The 19,010-nt window shown below is 38.6% G+C and overlaps 1 protein-coding gene across 21 annotated transcripts in view; it reads right to left on the bottom strand.

Annotated features, from left to right (window-relative positions):
- ACACA (acetyl-CoA carboxylase alpha) overlaps nucleotides 1-19,010 on the bottom strand; it is a 280,099-nt gene that overhangs the window by 143,016 nt on the left and 118,073 nt on the right. For all 21 annotated transcript variants that reach the window (XM_006940119.5, XM_019817560.2, XM_045044080.1 and 18 more), the window contains 10 exons: nucleotides 18,297-18,400; nucleotides 16,224-16,305; nucleotides 15,680-15,825; nucleotides 14,764-14,914; nucleotides 12,924-13,058; nucleotides 12,427-12,573; nucleotides 11,901-12,089; nucleotides 11,123-11,223; nucleotides 10,342-10,430; nucleotides 5,068-5,192 (listed from right to left, as the gene is read on the bottom strand). In XM_006940119.5, coding sequence (XP_006940181.2) covers nucleotides 5,068-5,192; nucleotides 10,342-10,430; nucleotides 11,123-11,223; nucleotides 11,901-12,089; nucleotides 12,427-12,573; nucleotides 12,924-13,058; nucleotides 14,764-14,914; nucleotides 15,680-15,825; nucleotides 16,224-16,305; nucleotides 18,297-18,400 — 1,269 coding nt within the window. The remainder of the gene's footprint in view (nucleotides 1-5,067; nucleotides 5,193-10,341; nucleotides 10,431-11,122; nucleotides 11,224-11,900; nucleotides 12,090-12,426; nucleotides 12,574-12,923; nucleotides 13,059-14,763; nucleotides 14,915-15,679; nucleotides 15,826-16,223; nucleotides 16,306-18,296; nucleotides 18,401-19,010) is intronic.

Below are 19,010 nucleotides of genomic sequence, written 5' to 3'. Positions count from 1 at the left end.
GGAAATCCAGGTTTACCTCTTGGGATTAAATTAAAATAAAGAAATAAAAATGGAGCTATCTTCTTGCCTAACTATAGATCATGTTCTAATTTAAAACAATACACAAAACCACTTTTTAAAAAACCATTTTTTTTCCTTTTATCTTTCCACTATGAGAGAAAACGAGGGAGAAAAGAGGTAGGGAAAAGGAAACAGTATCTGAAAGAAAAGGGAACTATGGAGACTTAAAACAATAATCGGGAAATAATTATTCATTCATAATCACCAAGCGACAACCTTTTTCTGGGCTCCTTGTGATAAAGTACAGAAACCAGGCCTTTCTGGGATGTGAAGTAGCAAATATAGTATCAATAAACTACTACATCCATTAGTTTATCCTAACCTGGATATTTTCCATTCAAATATTATTTTGCCCATTGTCATCATGAGCACTTAGAAAAAGATTGGCCGGGGCGCCTGGGTGGCTCAGTGAGTTAAGTGTCCGACTTCAGCTCAGGTCATGGTCTCACATTTTGTGGGTTCAAGCCCCGCATTGGGCTCTGTGCTGACAGTGCGGAGCCTGTTTGGGATACTCACTACCTCTCTCTGCCCCTTCACCATTCGCTCTTTCCCAAAATAAATAAACTTAAAAAATTTTTTTTAAACAAGAAAAAGATTGGCAATAGAAAATTAAATGTAGGGGCGCCTGGGTGGCTCAGTCGGTTAAGAGGCCGACTTCGGCTCAGGTCATGATCTCACAATCTGTGAGTTCGAGCCCCACGTCAGGCTCTGTGCTGACAGCTCAGAGCCTGGAGCCTGTTTCAGATTCTGTGTCTCCCTCTCTCTGACCCTCCCCCGTTCATGCTCTGTCTCTCTCTGTCTCAAAAATAAATAAACATTAAAAAAAAATTTTTTTTTTTTAAAAGAAAATTAAATGTAGAGTAACCTTCTCATCCCTTCCTTGTCCTTGGTCTGGACAAGAAAGACCAGGTATGTTCAGGTCCTAAAAGAAACCACCAGACACTGAAGACAATTCTACCTATCAGAACCAACAATCCGAAGATACAAACATCCAAAAGGAAGTTTATGGCCCTCTAGACTAGAAGCAGGCTTCCTTTGGGAGGCCCAACATCACCATCTAATTCTGGTGAACATTTTATAACAATGACATTAAATGGTGACTCAGTCAGCAGATGTGTTTCCTCAATATAAAGAGGTTTTTTTAATGAGCCTACCTGCCGAGTCTGGGATTACAGGTTACTTGCATAAATCTGCAGGCCAAAGTGAAAATAATTATTCAGTAATGGTTAAGATTGGTATCACACATTTATTTCTTGTATTTATTCTTAACCTGGATGGTGACTAACTGCAGGGAATATTTCTGATGTACAGAAATATAACAAATGTGCTTAAGTGTCAAAACCATAACCAAAGTTATGCAGCTGACTGCCAGAAGAGCCCAAAATAATCCAACTTGATCTTAGCAATCTATGATTTGAAGACAATTCAGAATGGAATGTGACCTAATGTGTAATGCTCTCAAGACATTAACAATTGTTCAGGTAGGTGAGGCACTAATCCCAAAATCAGCAATGGACTGGTAGCTTCTTCCAGTCACAGCTGGACTTTTTGTAATTCCAAGGATGTCATAGGACAGGTTTAACAAGAAATTGTTAATATCACCTGTATTCAGTAAACTAGGACTCACTAAGACACATAGGATAAAATTATTTGCAGTTATGTTAAGAAGAAGAAGAAGGCTCCCAGTTAAAACCAAATCAAGGTTCACAGGCATAGCACTACTCATTAGAAAGCATGGTTTACATTATATTCATGTGGACCATACCAGAAATAACATATAAGTAGTGAGGGGAGGACTACTCAGCATCAAGATGGCTATGGAACATGTACTTTGTTATCTGGACAGCTATAAGAATGTTGATTATTTTTATTGGTGCCAAATTGCCTAATTTGGCTAGAGTCTCTTTAACTATCTCTAAGTAAACATAAATAGTATTTCCAAGCTTTTTCCTATGAAATTGAATTTAAGAAGTAAAAAGAGTTTTCAAAAAATACATTTGGTCTTCTAGACTTTGGTTTCAATCGAGGCACTGTGTTCCTCCAAATGGACTTTTGCATTTTACTTGATATTCTGCTTTCCAGATAGGGTAAAAGATTAGAACAAATTTGCTCAAGAGGCAAGTTGCCTGAGGCAAGCTACTACTAGGCAAGCTATGCTAATACCTGGAGGGGATGAGGGGTTCCTTGAAGCAGCCTACATTTCATAACACTGATTCACAGAAGCCTGATTGTCTTGATCCTTCCCTCTAGGTTCAAAAGCCCCAGAAATCATCATCTAGCTCAGCAAAGCACACCATCAACATTCCTGCTTCTAGAAAGCAAAAGATTGAAATGCCAGGCACATAACCATCAATCAGGAAGCCAAGGTAAGCAAAGAAAGGGGAAGTGGCAGAGAACACAAGCTGTGGAATTCCAATGTCCAGGTGGTATCTGTAAAAGACAGTGAGACCTAAGGAAAGAGTGATCCAAACCAGTAAGATAGCTTTTATCAGCTACCAACATTCATGCAGATGTAGGATGGGGTGATGGCAGTGAGACCCTGCCATTACCAAAGAAAGAATGAGGAAACCCACACCTGGTATCCAGCAATATCACATTGGAAAGGAGCACCTCTCAAGCCTTCATTCCAGCTGCACATGACACGGCTACCTGGCTCTCAGCTCAAGCTGAGAAATCAATTAACTTCTTGATTTCCAAGTCTCTAAGATGAGGTGAAAGCAGCTGATATTTCAAAAGAAACTCAATGATATGAAAGCCTATAGATCCTACTGTATTTACTGAGTTTTGGTTTGTTTTTTTAAAGAAAAATGTGAAATGCCAAAATAAAGAAAAGGACAAATCCATCTTTCTGGTTCACATCTTCAACCTTTCTTCTTCTCCCCCTCCTCCTCCTCCTCCTCCCCCCCCCCCCCCAACTCTTCCTCTGCTCACCGTCCTATGCATCCAAACCCAAACACTAATAACAGCTCTTTTCTCCAAAGAGCTCAGCCTGTTGGAAAGAAAGTTTGGGCACTATCCATGCAGGTAAGAAGTAATCAGGATGACAAGGTGGGGAAAAAAAGAACAGCAGCAAGTCAGAGTCCCATTGGCTTCTGCCTGTCCTGACTGGCAAAAGCAGAAAGCAAAGCCTCAAACCAGTTCTCTGACAGGCCCCAACGCCTCTGCAGCACCCCCCGTGTAATTACACACTTGAGTGACTGGACTCTGAAGAAAATTGAAGGCCTGAGCTCCGAACAGCTGCCATTTTCTCTCTCCATCACACCAGCGTGATTACTTGAGAAATGAACAGCCCCGGCTCAAAGCTACTCCAGAATTCTCAGAGGAAATATGGCTCCGTGTTCCAATAATGAGATTCTTAAGGCAAGCGTTACTTACAATCACTCCGCAAAAGGAGCGAGCCGAGCCCCTATATCTTACAAATTAGAATTTAAGAAACCCAGCGACAGTCTTGGACGATCATTACTCTTCTGCTGCTCCAAGGATTCTGGGCTTTGGTCTATTTTTAGTGCAGAAAACTGTTAAGTCCTTAAAAAGGTAATCATAATAAAATGAAAACTCACCATCATTAGCTCCCTAAAAAGGCAAATACACCCCATTTTAGGTCCAAACTGAGAGATTCTTCCACTCCCTCCTCATTACCCTTTTCTGCTGCAAAGTCTTGTTTTATCCAAATGAGAATTAGCAATCCTTATGTTAAAATTAAAAAAAAATCTAACTAGTCACAGATATCTTCCTTCTTTTGATTGAAAAAAAATCATCAAATTACCATAGATAATAGCACTTCTTTGCTGAAACCTGTCACTTGGGGAAGTTGAAATATTTTATACTGCTGATATATATTTTTTTCTTTCAAATGCATCTTCTGATTTCCCCACCATCTAGCCATTCTATGGTAGCAAAGGTAATGAACTCTCCTTGTAATTATGTTTTTAAAGGTAGCTATTCTAAAAAAAATGTTATATCCTTGAGAGTTAACCAGCTAGGCAGACATGAAGTTGTGGCACTGTTGTTAAACACAAATGTGAGGTAGGTAGTTTCCCTTTATTCTAAACTATGGAATAAAAAAACAGCAGTGGCAATTTATAGTTTTTCTTTTTCCCCCTCCAAGAAGAAAGAATGGAATTAAGGTACCAAAAATGTCAATTCCACAAAGGGACAAGAGAGGAAACTCTAGGAGTAAAATGGTACTTTGGTCCCCCAAAAAGGCAAAAAAGGCAGCCATAAGGCAGCTGATTCACAGAAGCTGATTCATGGGTTGGGGACTCTAACAATAGTCCTATGAAACTCTGATTCTAAGAACTAACTCAATCAGAAGAATCTAGGAATGAAGGACTTACATACTGTGTTTAAAAATCCTTAAGTTCACAAAAATTCTACCCACTGGTCAAATGTACATTAATTCTATTCACATTCTCACCTTTCACTCCCACTTTCTACTAGCTCTCATATTACGAGGTTATAGGGACAAAAGCATGCATCCACTACCATTACAAGAATCTGAGCTTGGAGTTCTATGTAAGTAAAACAGAAAGGGACCAAAGAAGATGCAGAATAAATTTAAATTTCTTTGGTGTGAGGGGCAGTACTGGATTTCTAACACTGTTTTTCATTCTTACATTTTGGGACGTAATAGCCACTGCTGACATTCATGGAAAAAACAAAAGTTCTGAAGAAAAAGTATACTGGCTAAATAAGACTCAGTTTTAAAGCTACTGTCATGAGTGACACCAGGAAGCACAAGGCATCTCTCAGCAGAATCAAGAGATTTGAGTTCCTGTGCATGATTGCATGCATAATAGCCAGAACAATCCTTTCCTGACAGGAGTAGGTTCCTTCAGGTCAAGGACAGAGGTAAAGGTGAGAAACCATTCATCTACAACTCAAGTGCCATTCTTGCCAAAATTACAGGAGACAAGAAGCTTTTCCTCTGACCACAGAACCTCAGAAGGAGAAATGTTTTCTCAACAACATCAACCATCCTTACAGGTTCTGAAAAATGGTACTCACAATAAGCATTGTGACCAGAAGATTCTTCTTGGTGACTTGAGCATGAGAGAAGATATAGTTTAGCACAGTGTTCATGTCACTCTTGTTCTCTTCTCGAAGGGCAAACACACATTTGTCATAGTGACCTGCAAGCAGCAAAAAGAACTGGTCCTCATCTATGGTTGAGTGTTCACATTTACATGCCATTTGTTTGTTTGTTTGTTTAATGTCTATAATTCACCTGATAAGCAGTGAAACATTGTAAGAATTTTCTTGGATAGGGGCATCTGGGTGGCTTAGTCAGTTAAGCGTTCGACTCTTGATTTGGGCTCAGGTCATGATCTTGTGGTCGTGCAATGGAGCCCTGTGTCAAGCTTTGCACTGGTGGTGCAGGGCCTGCTTGGGAATTCTCTCTCAAAATAAATAAAAATTTAAAAATTTAAAAAAAAAAGAATTTTCTTGGATGGATTTGTACAGAATTGGTAATGAGGTTTAGTAAAAGAAATGCCGGTAGGAGTCAGGCAATCTAGTGCAAGATCTGGGCTCAAAGCCTAGCTGTATTACCAATTTCCTATGTGCTTCTTGGCAAATCGCTTTCCTTCTCTGAGCCTCATTTGCATCCCCACCCCCCCCAAAAAAGGTAGAGGGAAGGTTTGTCTTAGAGACTGAGCTGTTGGTGGTAATTCCAATCCTCACCCTTACTCTAAACTCTCATTTAGTTTCCTGAAATGATTTCCTTAGAAGAGAGGATTCTGTTGCTTAAAAAGAAATGTCAATACCATTAAATTTGATGATCTTTAAAGTCTGCCCCAGCTTGAGATTCTGGCTTCATGTCTGACTCACTGAAAATGTTTCACCCTAACTATAAGGAACAGGTTTTGGTTTTTGTTTTTGAAGAGGGGGCAGAACGAGGGTGAGACTCCCAAGCAGACTCCATGTCCAACGCAGAGCCCAATGGGGGGGGGGGGGGCGCAATCTCAAACCGTGAGATCATGACCTGAGCTGAAATCAAGAGTTGGATGCTTAACTGACTGAGCCACCCATGTGCCCCTAACTATATGGAACAGTTTTAGCTCAAAAATAAAGCAACACAAACTTATCAATATCTGTAAGGGGGATGGTTGTTACCTCTGAAATCAACATTTTGCCCTGTGAATCCATGAAACAGCTAAACAACACCTAGCCATTCCAAATCCAAACTAAGGCATAGATCAAGGAGAACCTTGCATTAAGTCAAAAGGTCTGCAGGGAGAATACAATTATGTACATCTTCATTGGCCCTTCATAAGGCCACCAGGGGTAGGTTAGTTCTGGCTAGGAAAGCTATGTTTTGCCACAGAAACATAAGGATCAGGTTTACTGTAGTGATATCTACCACAGCATAGAAGTAATATTCACTTTTTCAGAAAACAGCTTACTCCAGAATTAAATTTCCAAGCAAAGGAGAATTAGTGTTTGAATAGTCTCAATCAAGGTCAGAATTTTATGAAATTATGAAAATACTAAAGGATTATCATCTCAATTCAGATTCCATTTTAAGTTACAAACCAGAACAGTTCGACTGCATTACTATGGATTCCTAGAATACTGAGTACATTCAACCAGGGTAACTCGGTTCTGTTTTAAATATTAAAGATAAATATGAATTTTTGTCAATATGAAACTAAATATATCTGAATAAAGAACTTAATTCAGATATATCTGAATTAAGAATTGACAATTTCATATAAGACCTATTTAGAACAAAATAGAATTAGTTGTCCTATATAAATTCATACTTTTCCCAACCAACACTTAACTTTGAAGGCACAACAGAAATATATCTTGGTAAAGGGAATTACTAGAACAAGGACAGATAAAAAGAATATTTACCCAGGGAAAAGACAGCAGAGACACTAAGCAGAAAGAAAGTAATGACACCACATTTTTAAAAACCTTTTGTTGTGAGATATACATACAGCAGAATAAATACCCATATAACTACCATCTATCTTAGAACATTTTTAATTATTTTTGAAGGATCCTATGTGCTCCCCCTCAGAAATACCTACTAAGCTGAATTTTATGTTACTCACTCTTTTGCTTTTCTTTATATTTATTCCATTTACGTCTCAACATTATGTTTGTGAAACACATTCTTCTGTTCATATGTATAACTTGGTTCCTCAACTTTCATTGCTGTATAGTAATCCATTGTAGGAATATACCAGAATTCAATTATTTATTCTACTTATGTAATTCTAATGGTTTCCTATTTTGCTGTTATGAACAATGCTGCCAATAAATAGTCCCATATGTCTCCTTACAAACGTGTAACAGTTTCTCTAAAGTTTATTATCTAAGAGTAAAATTGTGAGGTTGAAGAATACATAAAACATTCAACTCTATTAAGTTCTGACAAACTTTTCCAAAGTGGTTTACACTTTGGAAATTTGCACTGTTACTTACAGAAGTAGTGAAAGATGATTTTTTAATTTTTGCCAATCTTATTGTGTTTTTGGCTTTCTCTAATTAGCAATGAGATTGCACATCTTTTCAATTTGTGGATCGTTTGTATCCTTCCTTTTATGAATTATCCTTTTATATCTTTTGCCTATTTTTTTTCTTTTGCCTATTTTTCAAAGAAGTTGTCTTTTTACTTATTTACTAACCCCTTTCATTATAGGCGTAGGTTTTATAAGTACCTTCTCCCACTTTGTGGCTTATGTTTTCAGTCTCTTTATGGCATCTTTTCATCAGCCTTTTCCTTTCTAGTTTACACTAGATGTGTGGTTTACACTAGATGTGTGTCTTCCATGACAAATCCTTCCCTACCCTGAGGTCATACGGCTATTCTCTTAAAAATTTTTGCCTCTTTAAAAGTTTTGCCTCTCTTAAAGTTTTGCCTCTTTAGAACATGTTTAAGTCTTTAATTCATCTGGAATTGACTTCTGTGCATACGGTTTAAGATAGAGATCCAATTTCTTTTTTTGGTTTTGGAAATAAATAAGCCATTGTAGTAGTATCATTTAATGAGAAAGAAGTCTATCCTTTCCTCATGATCTAAATGCCTGTTCTGTTATAATGTAAACTTTCATATATATGTGGATGGATCTGTTTCTGGGCTACTATGTTCCATTGGTCTATTAATTTTTCCCTATACCAATATCACAATCTCTTCATTAATATGGCTTTAGATTAAACCTTGATATTTCACTGGAAAATCCCTCCACCTTGTATTTCTTTAGAAGTATCCTGGTTAGGGGTGCCTGGGTGGCTCTCAGTCGGTTGAGCATCTGACTTCTGCTCAGGTCATGATCTCACAGTTTGTGAGTTCAAGCCCTGCATCGGCTCTGTGCTGACAGCTCAGAGCCTGGAGCCTGCTTCGGATTATGTGTCCCCCTCCCTCTCTGCCTCTCCCCTGCTCATGTTCTGTTTCTGTCTCTCAAAAGTGAATAAATATTAAAAAATAAATAAAATTAAAAAAAAAAAGAAGTATCCTGGTTATTTTCAGACTTTCCTTTCATATAAATTTTAGAATTAGCTTGAAAAATTCCATGAAGATACCCTACTAGGATTTTTACTGAACATCAGTGAATCTGCAGATGAATTCCAGGAGAATCAATACTTTGCAGGTGTACACTCCAATCTAAGACCATGATACTTATTTAGATCTTCATTACTGTTCACTCATAATTTTCTTCAAAAAAGGCTTGTACATTTTTTATTAGACTTATTCTTTAGTGTTCCATATTTTGGGTTGCTATTTTAAATGGCGTATTTTTGGGGCGCCTGGGTGGCGCAGTCGGTTAAGCGTCCGACTTCAGCCAGGTCACAATCTCGCGGTCCGTGGGTTCGAGCCCCGCGTTGGGCTCTGGGCTGATGGCTCAGAGCCTGGAGCCTGTTTCCAATTCTGTGTCTCCCTCTCTCTCTGCCCCTCCCCCGTTCATGCTCTGTCTCTCTCTGTCCCAAAAATAAATAAAAAAACGTTGAAAAATAAAATAAAAAAAATAAAATAAATGGCGTATTTTTCTAAACTGCTTTTCTAAACAATTGTACTATAAAGACACACAAAATTCAATATACATTTGAATTTTGTATTCAACAACCTTTTTAGACTTTAATTCCAACAATAAATATGTGGATTCTTTGAGCTTTTCCAGGTAGATATCATACATATAACAGTGGCAGATTTATTTCCTTACTCCTTTCCAGTCCTCATACCTTTTAATTCTTTTTATCTTATTGCACTGGCTATGACATCCAGTATGATGCTGAATAGAAGCAGTGAGAGCAGGTGCCCTCGTCTTATTCCTGTCTTAAAGAGAATGCTCTCAACAATGCTTTCAATTTTACTATTATGCATGAGGTACCCTACAGATTTTTTGGTGGGGAAACTTTATATGTTTAAAGAAGTTCCATCTTATTCTTCATTTGCCAAGAGTTTCTCATGAATGAATATTAAATTTTGTCAAATATTTTTCCCCCATATCTTTAGGTGACCATGTTTTTTCCTCTTTGAATCCCTTAGATAATAAATCACATTAGTTGGTTTTTCCAATATTAATCAAGCTTGCATTAGTAGGATAAAGACAATTTGGTTGTGATGTGTTATTTTGTATATACACTGATGGATTTGGTTTGCTAATATTTACTTGAGAATTTTTGCTGGTTATGAGTGGCACAGCCGTCCTTTAAAAGATGCAAAAGGAAGCAAAATACGTAAGATGTTAAGTAATATTTCTAATTATGATGTTTCACTGCCACCTTGTGGCAGGAAGCAATATCAGCAGTATGTAGCTTTTAAAATCCTACCTAGAGGTATTTCACATTTAGAGACTTCATACATCATTTAATGAAGCTCTTCAGAGAAAGCCAGGGATAAATTCCACCTAAATGATACACTGAATAGTACTGGAAAATCTGAGCCTTTTTCACATGTCCGCGGTTCAATCCGTGGATTGGCTGCCAAGAGGCAAGCTCTTCAGATACAGTTTTTCAATTTCAGCCTGGTCATGACTCAACCAACTCTCACTAAACAAGGTCAAGAAGACATCAACAGGGAATACTAATCTCTACTAGAAAAATTATCTCAGCCCTTTCCCAGAAGGCACACCAGATTCACAATCTCATCAAGCTGTCTTTGTTGTTCTTTCTTTGGCACTAGTGGGACATGGAGGTTTAGTTTTTAAGAAAGTGGTGACAGGGCAAGAATTTGTTAATGGTAGGTGTTAGTGACAGGATGAACTGGCTCTGCTGCTGCACAGTCCTACAAGGAAGCTTTCTCAGAAACAGAGTCCTCAGGAAGAGGTTTACCATTCTGGAACTGTGTCTCTACTCGTAGGTACTGCCGTAGCAGATCCATCACAACAGCTTTCATGTGGCCTCGGATGCCACTTCGGTACCTAGGCAAGCAGAAAAAATGTCCACTGAAAAACCTGACAGGCTAATACTATTAGAATAACAGACTATTTAAATAAGCCCAGAGCTTAAATTCTAAGCCTCAGAAATCTGCCTATAGACAAGAGTTTTTGTGGGTTTTTTTTGTTTTATATAAAAGGAAAGAAAAAAAGGAGAACAAAACAAAACCAAAAACCACTTGACAGCCCTACTGAACAACACCCTGGTTCAGTTCCCACTGCTACGTAGAAATGATCATTATACTCCTGAAATGGCTCAGGGATATATGAAAAATTTATGAGCATCTTAGAGTTGAAAATGTTCTGTGAATGTTCCTTCAGTCCAATAGTTGGCTATGGAAGCTAAGAAGAATGAATGTCTTACTTAGCCTTGTGCCAGAAGAAAAATTAAGAGTTTCATCAAAATTACCAGGAAAAAAAAGCAATGAAATTTCTATGCTTTAATAATTCACAGAAAGATGGAGAACACAAAAGTCATCAGAAATATTTTAGCTCACAGTCCTAAGATATTTAGATATCTAAGGTATTTAGAAAATACCTGTATTTCCCAAGACACAAGTGCTTTCTAATAAGTCAAACCTGAGATAAATCTCTTGGTGTGTACTTAGAATAAAGAAAGGTACGGGTATGAACAGGTCTGGGAATCCTGTGTATCCTGGGAATCACATTAACTTTACCTCTGTACCAGCTGGACAATGCTCTGGGTGTTCATGAAGAAAACTTCCCGTTCAGATTTCCGGTTCAATGTAGCTGCATGGCTATCTAGGATGTTGGCAATCTAAAGAAGAAAGAGGAAAAAAATGAAGCCAAACCCAACAAAGAGACCTAAAGCATTAGCCTGTGTAGCATCACCACCAGTAATCTTAATTATAACACAAAAATTTCCATCTTTCACATGCTGGGAGCAGCTGGAAGTTACTGGGCATAGTTTAGAGGCTTGTGTTAAATAAGCAAGCAACTTTTATTTCTTTTCACACTTTCCTAGATGAACTAATGAGTGTAACACAAAAGCTACCATCCTACCAGAGGCCCTTGACAGGCAAGATATGTTTACAGTCAAGGTTCAAACTTTATTCCTCACTTGCCTACCTTAACTCTCTACATGTAAATTAGCTTCACGGGCAAAAAATAAGCATGCTGCTGGGGTAGTAAGAAGTTGCTGCTAATAAAACTACAAATATCCCTCCACTTTAAATTCACAAAATTCCTCTAATTAGGGCATAGGCCCAAGAATAAACCTCTATTAAGTAAAAGATTTTTTCTTATAATCACAAATACTTTTACACTTCACATATAGTATTTTATTGGGCTTATATCCTGAGACACATTTGTGAAGGGCACAATACTTAAGACTGCAAAAGCACAACATCCAGACAGAGGATCCAAGCAGGAAGGAATCCCACAACATGAACTCCAGAACTGGTAGCTAGTAGAGAAATGTAACTCTATAAATACCTGCTGGCTGGGAAACTGACAGAGGACTGATGTGATGTTGCTGGCATACTGAGCCATTTCCTTCTTGATAGACTTCTCCACATTCGGGGGAATACGGCCAGAGACACTGGTCATGATATCTTGCAATTCTAGGAGAGGCAAGGAGGGATCTCTGAGGGTCTTCATCAACCGCTCTACCCAGTCTTTTACCTGAGAAGGAAATAAGATCCACACAAAATTAAAACCATCTCCAAAATAAAGTGATATATCTGGATTCAGTATCATGCAGTATTTACTATGAAACTATAATATAGGCATCTAACTCTGCCCTCATTCTCTGGTTTAAATCCCAATTAAATGTGAAGTCAATGACACAGATAAGCAGCAAGGATTTAAAGACTCCACATCCCACAACTAAAGGCGAGAGAGTTTCAGGCCAAACAGCTTTCTTTTCCTCCCTCTAAAAAAATCCTTGTGTGATTTTTAAACTATCTTGGAGAACAGTACCCTATTTGTACACCCTTTCCCCAAGAGAAGTGATTCATACCCTGCTACTAAAAAAAGGATCTGGAAGGCAGTATCCATTCATTACGTTGACCAGATTATCCAGGACATAATGGAACACTCGATGGAGCTTCTCGCCTCTCAGTGCTGTGCTCTGGATCCGTGGCAGACTACCCGTGTGAAGCTCAGCCTGTCAACCCCAATGAGAGATCAAGTCACCCACTACCTTTTAGTCAGGTTACACATACTGCAACTTAGAGTCATCATTCAAAACCAAGACATCTCTTTACCATACCCAGCTACAAGGAGAGAAATCAATGGAGGAATCATCAGAGGAAATCATAGAATCTTAGTATCGTAGTAATTTCTGCAAAATCTAGTTCCATAATGCTATAGGCACAAACACAAGGCATGAGATCGGGGGGAAAAAGCATAAGAAAAAACTAGCAAACTACGCATTGAAATCATCTGCCCCTCCAAACTACCCCTACCATGTAATCAACTCTTAGAGAGCAATATTAAAAGTACCCTCCTACTTACCTGTTGGACCTTGCTGGGGTTGTCTAACTGCATTTTGGCTATCACACAGCCAGGGTCAAGAGCTGCTCCAGGCCGTTTGACATAATGGATACAGCCAGACTCTGCTGCTGTTAAGGTCATTACCATCTTCATCACCTGTAACAAAAAATAAATAAAATTACAGTTTAGCCTCTCTTTACAATGAATGATTTAAAGAAGCTAGTTTTCCCTTCAACATCTAAGTCTACCTATCTAACACTATCTCTAATTCCATCCAGAATAATGAGAACCTTGAAATCTCCAACAAAGTAGAAGGAGGGCAATTAGAAAATCTCAGGACCTAGCTTTAGGGATTAATGACAGCTACCGACATTTCTTGTTTCTAATGTTTAAATTGATTTTGCCACAGTTTGTGTTTTACTTGTTTTATACTCAGACTTGATTAACAGTTCAGCCTCCTTATACCCATGATCTAGGTGTTGGTCTGTCAACCAAAGATACCCAAGCCAAAATCTGAGGGTCATTCTTTACTCTTCTTTCTCCCTTATCTACCAATTACCAAGCCCTGTCAAACTTCTCAAAAATCTTCCTCTCCAACCATGTCTTTGGTTTAGGCCCTCATCGTACCTGTTCTAGAGTACTTGAAAAACCTCCCAACAGAATTCCCTATCCTCTATACATCTCCAACAAGGTCACTAAATACAATCATTCTACAGCCCAAATCTCGTTGTATCTGTTGTCTATGTAAAATCCTTTTATGACTCCTCACTGCCTCCAGGGGAGCCTAAACGTCTTAGTGTGTCTCATAAGGTCCTTCATGATCTCAAGTTATGATGACTTACTTGGCATGTTTGCTTGGCACTTCCCATTAAACCTTAGCCAATTCTCAAGCAATATCGATGTACTTGCAGTTCCCTAAATATACTATACTCTCTTCTGTGCCTTTGTACACACTGTTCTTCCCTTTAAACATTTGTCCTGCCCTTCTTCACCTGGTATATTACTATCTACCTTTTAAAGAATTTTCTATTTATTTTAAGTTTATTTATTTTGAGAGAGAGAGAGAACAGAGAGAGAGGGAATCCCAAGCAGGTTCTGCACCATCAGCACAAAGCCTGATGCAGGGCTTGAACCCACAAACTGCAAGATCATGACCTGAGCTGAAATCAAGAGTCAGATGCTTAACAGACTGAGCCACTCAGGCACCCCTAAAGATTTTTTTAATGTTTCTTTATTTTTGAGAGCGAGAACATAAGTGGAGGAGGCGCAGAGAGAGAAGAGACAGAGGATATGAAGTGGGCTCTGTGCTGACAGCAGGGAGCCCAACATGGGGCTTGAACTCACGAACCACAAGATCATGACCTCAGCCGAAGTCGGATGCTCAACTGACTGAGCCACCCAGGTGCCCCAACTATCCATCTTTTAAAAGTAAGCTCAAAGTCCCCTCTCTTTCAGGAGGTCCTCCCCTACTATCCACCACATCCACCAGCTGTACCCCAATTTGGGTTAAGTGACCCCCCTGCACTCTGTGCTTAACTCTTTCGGAATTCATATTTCATTACTTGTCTGTTTTGTAGCCCCACTCCACCTATCTTTATTTTTTTTTTCTTTATAACCAACCAGTAAGCACTGTTGTTGCCCAGTATCTATCTTTGGAGCAAGAGATTCCTCATCTGTCAGAGAAAAACTGTGAGCTTTTTATTTGTTTTTAAAATCATGTTCATAAGCCAATTAAACCAACTGATGCTCTTTACTTTCTTTTTCTTTTCTGTTACTCTTCAGTCCTAGTCCATCCCAGCAGATGCTTTCTCCACCTTCCCCCCACCTGCCCATGCCCTGAGAGGCCCACCACCACACTGACCTCAATCTCAGCATAGCACTGGCCAGAAAACACATGGCCTCCATCCTCCACAATATACTGGATTAACTTCCCAGCAGAAGGTGAGCGCATCACTGAAGGGTCATTTTCCTTCTCAAACACACAGGTCTTATTGCCAATTGTGATACGATATCTAGGAGGTAAGTAGGAGTATGTAAGCCAATAAATAAAGCACCTTGGGTTGTAAAGGAGAATGTCAGAATAATGTCAATCTGAAATAAAACAAAAACACAACAAAAAACCCACAACCCTCCATCCTCAAACTGGAAACTTTATTCTGTATACACACAGGAAAACAGAACATTCATCCCATCTTTGCTGACAATGCACACAGACAAAATCTCCTTCAATAAGGGTCAAATTATGGTACATCTGTATAATGGAATATTATACGACCATTGAAAAGAATAGACAACTCTATTTTAAAAAAAGAACATGAAGATGATGATGATATAATAACTAACAACTAATAACAACTAATAATTTCTTGAATGCTTATTATGTCCCAGGCAATGTTTTAAGCACTTTACATATGTTAATTCATGAAACTGTCGCACTAACGTTGAATAACTGGTGTTGAACGGTCTATGATAGCTGTTAAAGGAAAAAAAGAAATATCCACATAAAATTTCTGCAAAAATAAACTGTTAACAGTGGTTGATTGAAAAGATGAGAACTTATTTTTCATTCTCTACTCACATTGGAGTGGCAGAGAAACAGTGTTTTTAACTGGAAATAAACACTTTTGTACTCTTGAAATCTTTGTTAAGTACATGTACTATTCTTTTTATTTAAAAAAGAACACCCAAATAGGCCCTGAAAAATCCCCAGAGCTGGTGACTACTGAGAGGAAAGGTTGATACAATGACCAGCAAATGGACCTCACACAGTCCCTTACCTATCCACTTCCTCCTTCATGTATGTGGTATAACTGCTGCCATCATAGGACAGGAGCAGCCCTCCATCACTCAGCCGATGCACATCTACTTCTACGCATGAGCCGTTCATGATCACCACATACGAGTTGGGGGACTGTCGAGTCACCTGTAGGGAATGAGAACCAGAAGGGACAAGTCAGTGTGTCCCTTCCAGGTGGAACCCCAGACAAAATTTCAGTACCTTAAAGATATAGGTAAGAAAGCTCTGTCAGAGAGGAAGGTGCTCTTAGCATCAGTATCTGTGGGCATGACTCAGCCCTGTTGAAAGCTAATAGGGTGACCCTAGATGCTTTTCCCTAGTCTGGTTATTCTCTGACTCCTGATCTCTTGGCTGCATATGTCACATTGAAGGGCACTAAAACACTGACACAAATGACTGTAATTTCACTAATACCCTATCCTGCAGTAAACCAAACATTTCCCTCATATCTTGACCTTTAAAGAAAACAAGCTAACAAAGAAAGACAAAAAGTAAGGTGTAGTCTTCAATTGGGTTCAGCATACCTTAAGTACATATTTGACTCCCTCATAGATAAGTTCAACATCTACTGTATTCAGAAGCGTATGAGCAGGAAGAACTTGACCCCTGAAAGAACAACAATGTGAGACACATCTACTCCTAGAAAGTTCCAGAAGTTCATAAGGAAATCTCAAAGGTTATTAATTGTAGCACTTCCTAGAACATCAACACCAGAAGCAACCTAAAGGACCATCAGTAAGCAACTGATATATGAATTATGAAAAAGCCTTATAATGAAATATTATACAGCCATCAAAAAGATGAAACCATTTATGTACTAATATGAACTACCCTCCAAATTATACCATTAAATGAAAAGGGTAAGTGAAATTGTGAACTGTTTCAGAGTATGCTACTATTTGTGTTTTTAAAAAACAGGGGGTTGAGGGGCTCCTGGGTGCCTCAGTTGGTTAAGCATCTGACTTTGGCTCAGGTCATGATCTCACAGTTTGTGAGTTCAAGCCCCGTATTGGGCTCTGCTAACAGCGCGGAGCCTGCTTCAGATCCTGTCCCCCCTTTCTCTGCCCCTCCCCAGATTACACATACTCTCGTTCTCTCAAAAATAAATAAACATTAAAAAAAATAGGGGGTGGGATGAAACAAATATTACGTGTATATGCTTATACATATTTATAATATGTCTGGAACATCACAGAAAAAACTGGTAACATGGGTTGACTACAGAGAAAAAAACTAGGTGGTCAAAGAACAGACCTAAGAAGGAAACTTTTCACTATCTACCTTTTTTGTGCCTTTTGAGTTTTGAACCATGTGAATATATTACTGGTTATTATAAATAAATAAAATTAAAACTTAAAAAAAGATAAATGCTCCACTACAATCAACCCTCATCTGCTCTTATCAACTGGGACTTCATTTGGGGTAGTAAAAGAAAAAAAAAAAGGCAAAAGGCCATGGCTGAGTTCAGGGGAAAGGGAAGGACATTGCCAAGGAGGGAAATATTATCAAGAAAGATTTTTGACAACAGAAAAAGGGAGTGATAAAGCAAGTGAGGCAAGAGGTAAATAACTGATGAATCTGTGCAAATATAAAGAGGTTATTTGTACTATTCATGCCACTCTAAATCAAATTATTTCAAAATACAGGTTTTAAAAATAAATAAAAAATAACTAGCATTAAAAAGGTGGAGGGAAGCTTGCAGAGGAGATTTTATGTGTGACACATTTGTACACTAGTAAGGAAACCATTTAACTAGATTAAAGATTGCATGTTGAGGAACATGAGATTGCATGTTGCAAAACTGGACTGGTAGAAAGGGGCCAAAGTATATAGGGAGTTGAAAGTCACACTGAAGGATTTAGATTTAATACACAAGGGTAATGTGAGCTGCTGAAGGTTTTAGTGGATGAAAGTAACACAATGAAAGATATTTATCATTAAGACTTGAATAACTGCAATCTCAGTTCAATTGTGACAATTTTGTTTCTCCCTTTCAGACACCTTAAAAGAAAGCTGATAGAAGTCTAATAACATAGAAGGAAACACAGTGCCTATGATTAAAGTGCTTTAAAATGGTCCCCTTGGACCATTCCTCCAGGGACTCAAAGGCAGAGCCTCATGTCCAGAGCCAGAGTTAGAAATTAGTTGAGCTCCATACAGTCTGATTCTCTACTTGAAAGACTCATGAGGTCATCCTGAATATCAGTCTCAATTACAAATTCCTGAAAGGTGTTGCAGGTAATATATGAAATATTTAGGGTTCAATGCGTGGGAAATACCAGATTTTCATCCCTGGGGGGTGGGGGGTGGGGTGGGATTTGGAAACATTTGATACTTGTACAGGAGAGAATGCTTACTTCAGCTGGATTTGTTTTTAAAAAGCAACCCATTCTAACTCTGGATAAGTTAATTCCTAAAATCTGAAGTTAGAGTCCCAAAATAATTTGCCATGAAAACTCCCACAACTTTTCTCGCCCTCGCCTCCATCGTCACTGAATAATAGGTACCACTCACGAGCTGCCAGGGATAGAGAGAAGAATAAATGGATTTTTGAACCAGGACCACTGGTTGGCTTGCCTTTGAGAAACAAAGCCTACCTTTCTAAGGAATGAAGGAAGTTAGAGATGCTATTCCGTAGGCTCACATCTGCCACGTGGAGAGCCCCACACACAACTCCCAACATGGTATCAGGTCGCTCTGCCTAAAAGAAAGAAAAAGAGGGCAGGTCAAAAGCATAGTCACTTGGCACCATGGCCCCTCAATTTAAATCAGATCCAAATTTGCTGTGAAGAAACAGCTAGCATTGAGAATCTACAACCTTATTGTTCAACTGATATTTGAGATAAAAACACGTTTTACTTTTAGAATTTGAATAGAGACTTCAATTAATTAGAGATGAAAAACATCTTTCTCTATACTCTCCCAAAGATTTCCACTGAACCAATCAAAGAAGAGCTCAAAAACAAGATTTTGTCATAAATAAATTCAAGAGGTGCCTGGGTGGCTTAGTCGGTTAAGCATCCAACTCTTGATGTCAGCTCAGGTCATGATCTCACAGTTTGTGAGATGGAGTTCGTGTCGGCTCTGTGCTGACAACACAGAGCCTGCTTGGGATTCTCTCTCTCCTGCTCTCTCTCTCTCTCTCAAAATAAATCAACAAATCCATTCAAAAAGGTACGAGTATCTGGCTACTGATAATCTCAAAGAAAAATGGTATATAATCAAAATTTGGACCTTCAGATAATTTAGATGCATCTAATGATTCTATACAAAATCTTATTTAGAATAGCCCAGTGACTCAGGAACAAAGG

The sequence above is a fragment of the Felis catus genome, chromosome E1 (assembly GCF_018350175.1).
Source record: "Felis catus isolate Fca126 chromosome E1, F.catus_Fca126_mat1.0, whole genome shotgun sequence".
Classification (NCBI taxonomy): Eukaryota; Metazoa; Chordata; class Mammalia; order Carnivora; family Felidae; genus Felis; species Felis catus.
The sequence above is the reverse complement of the archived record's forward strand: the minus strand, read 5'-3'. Positions and strand labels throughout refer to the sequence as shown.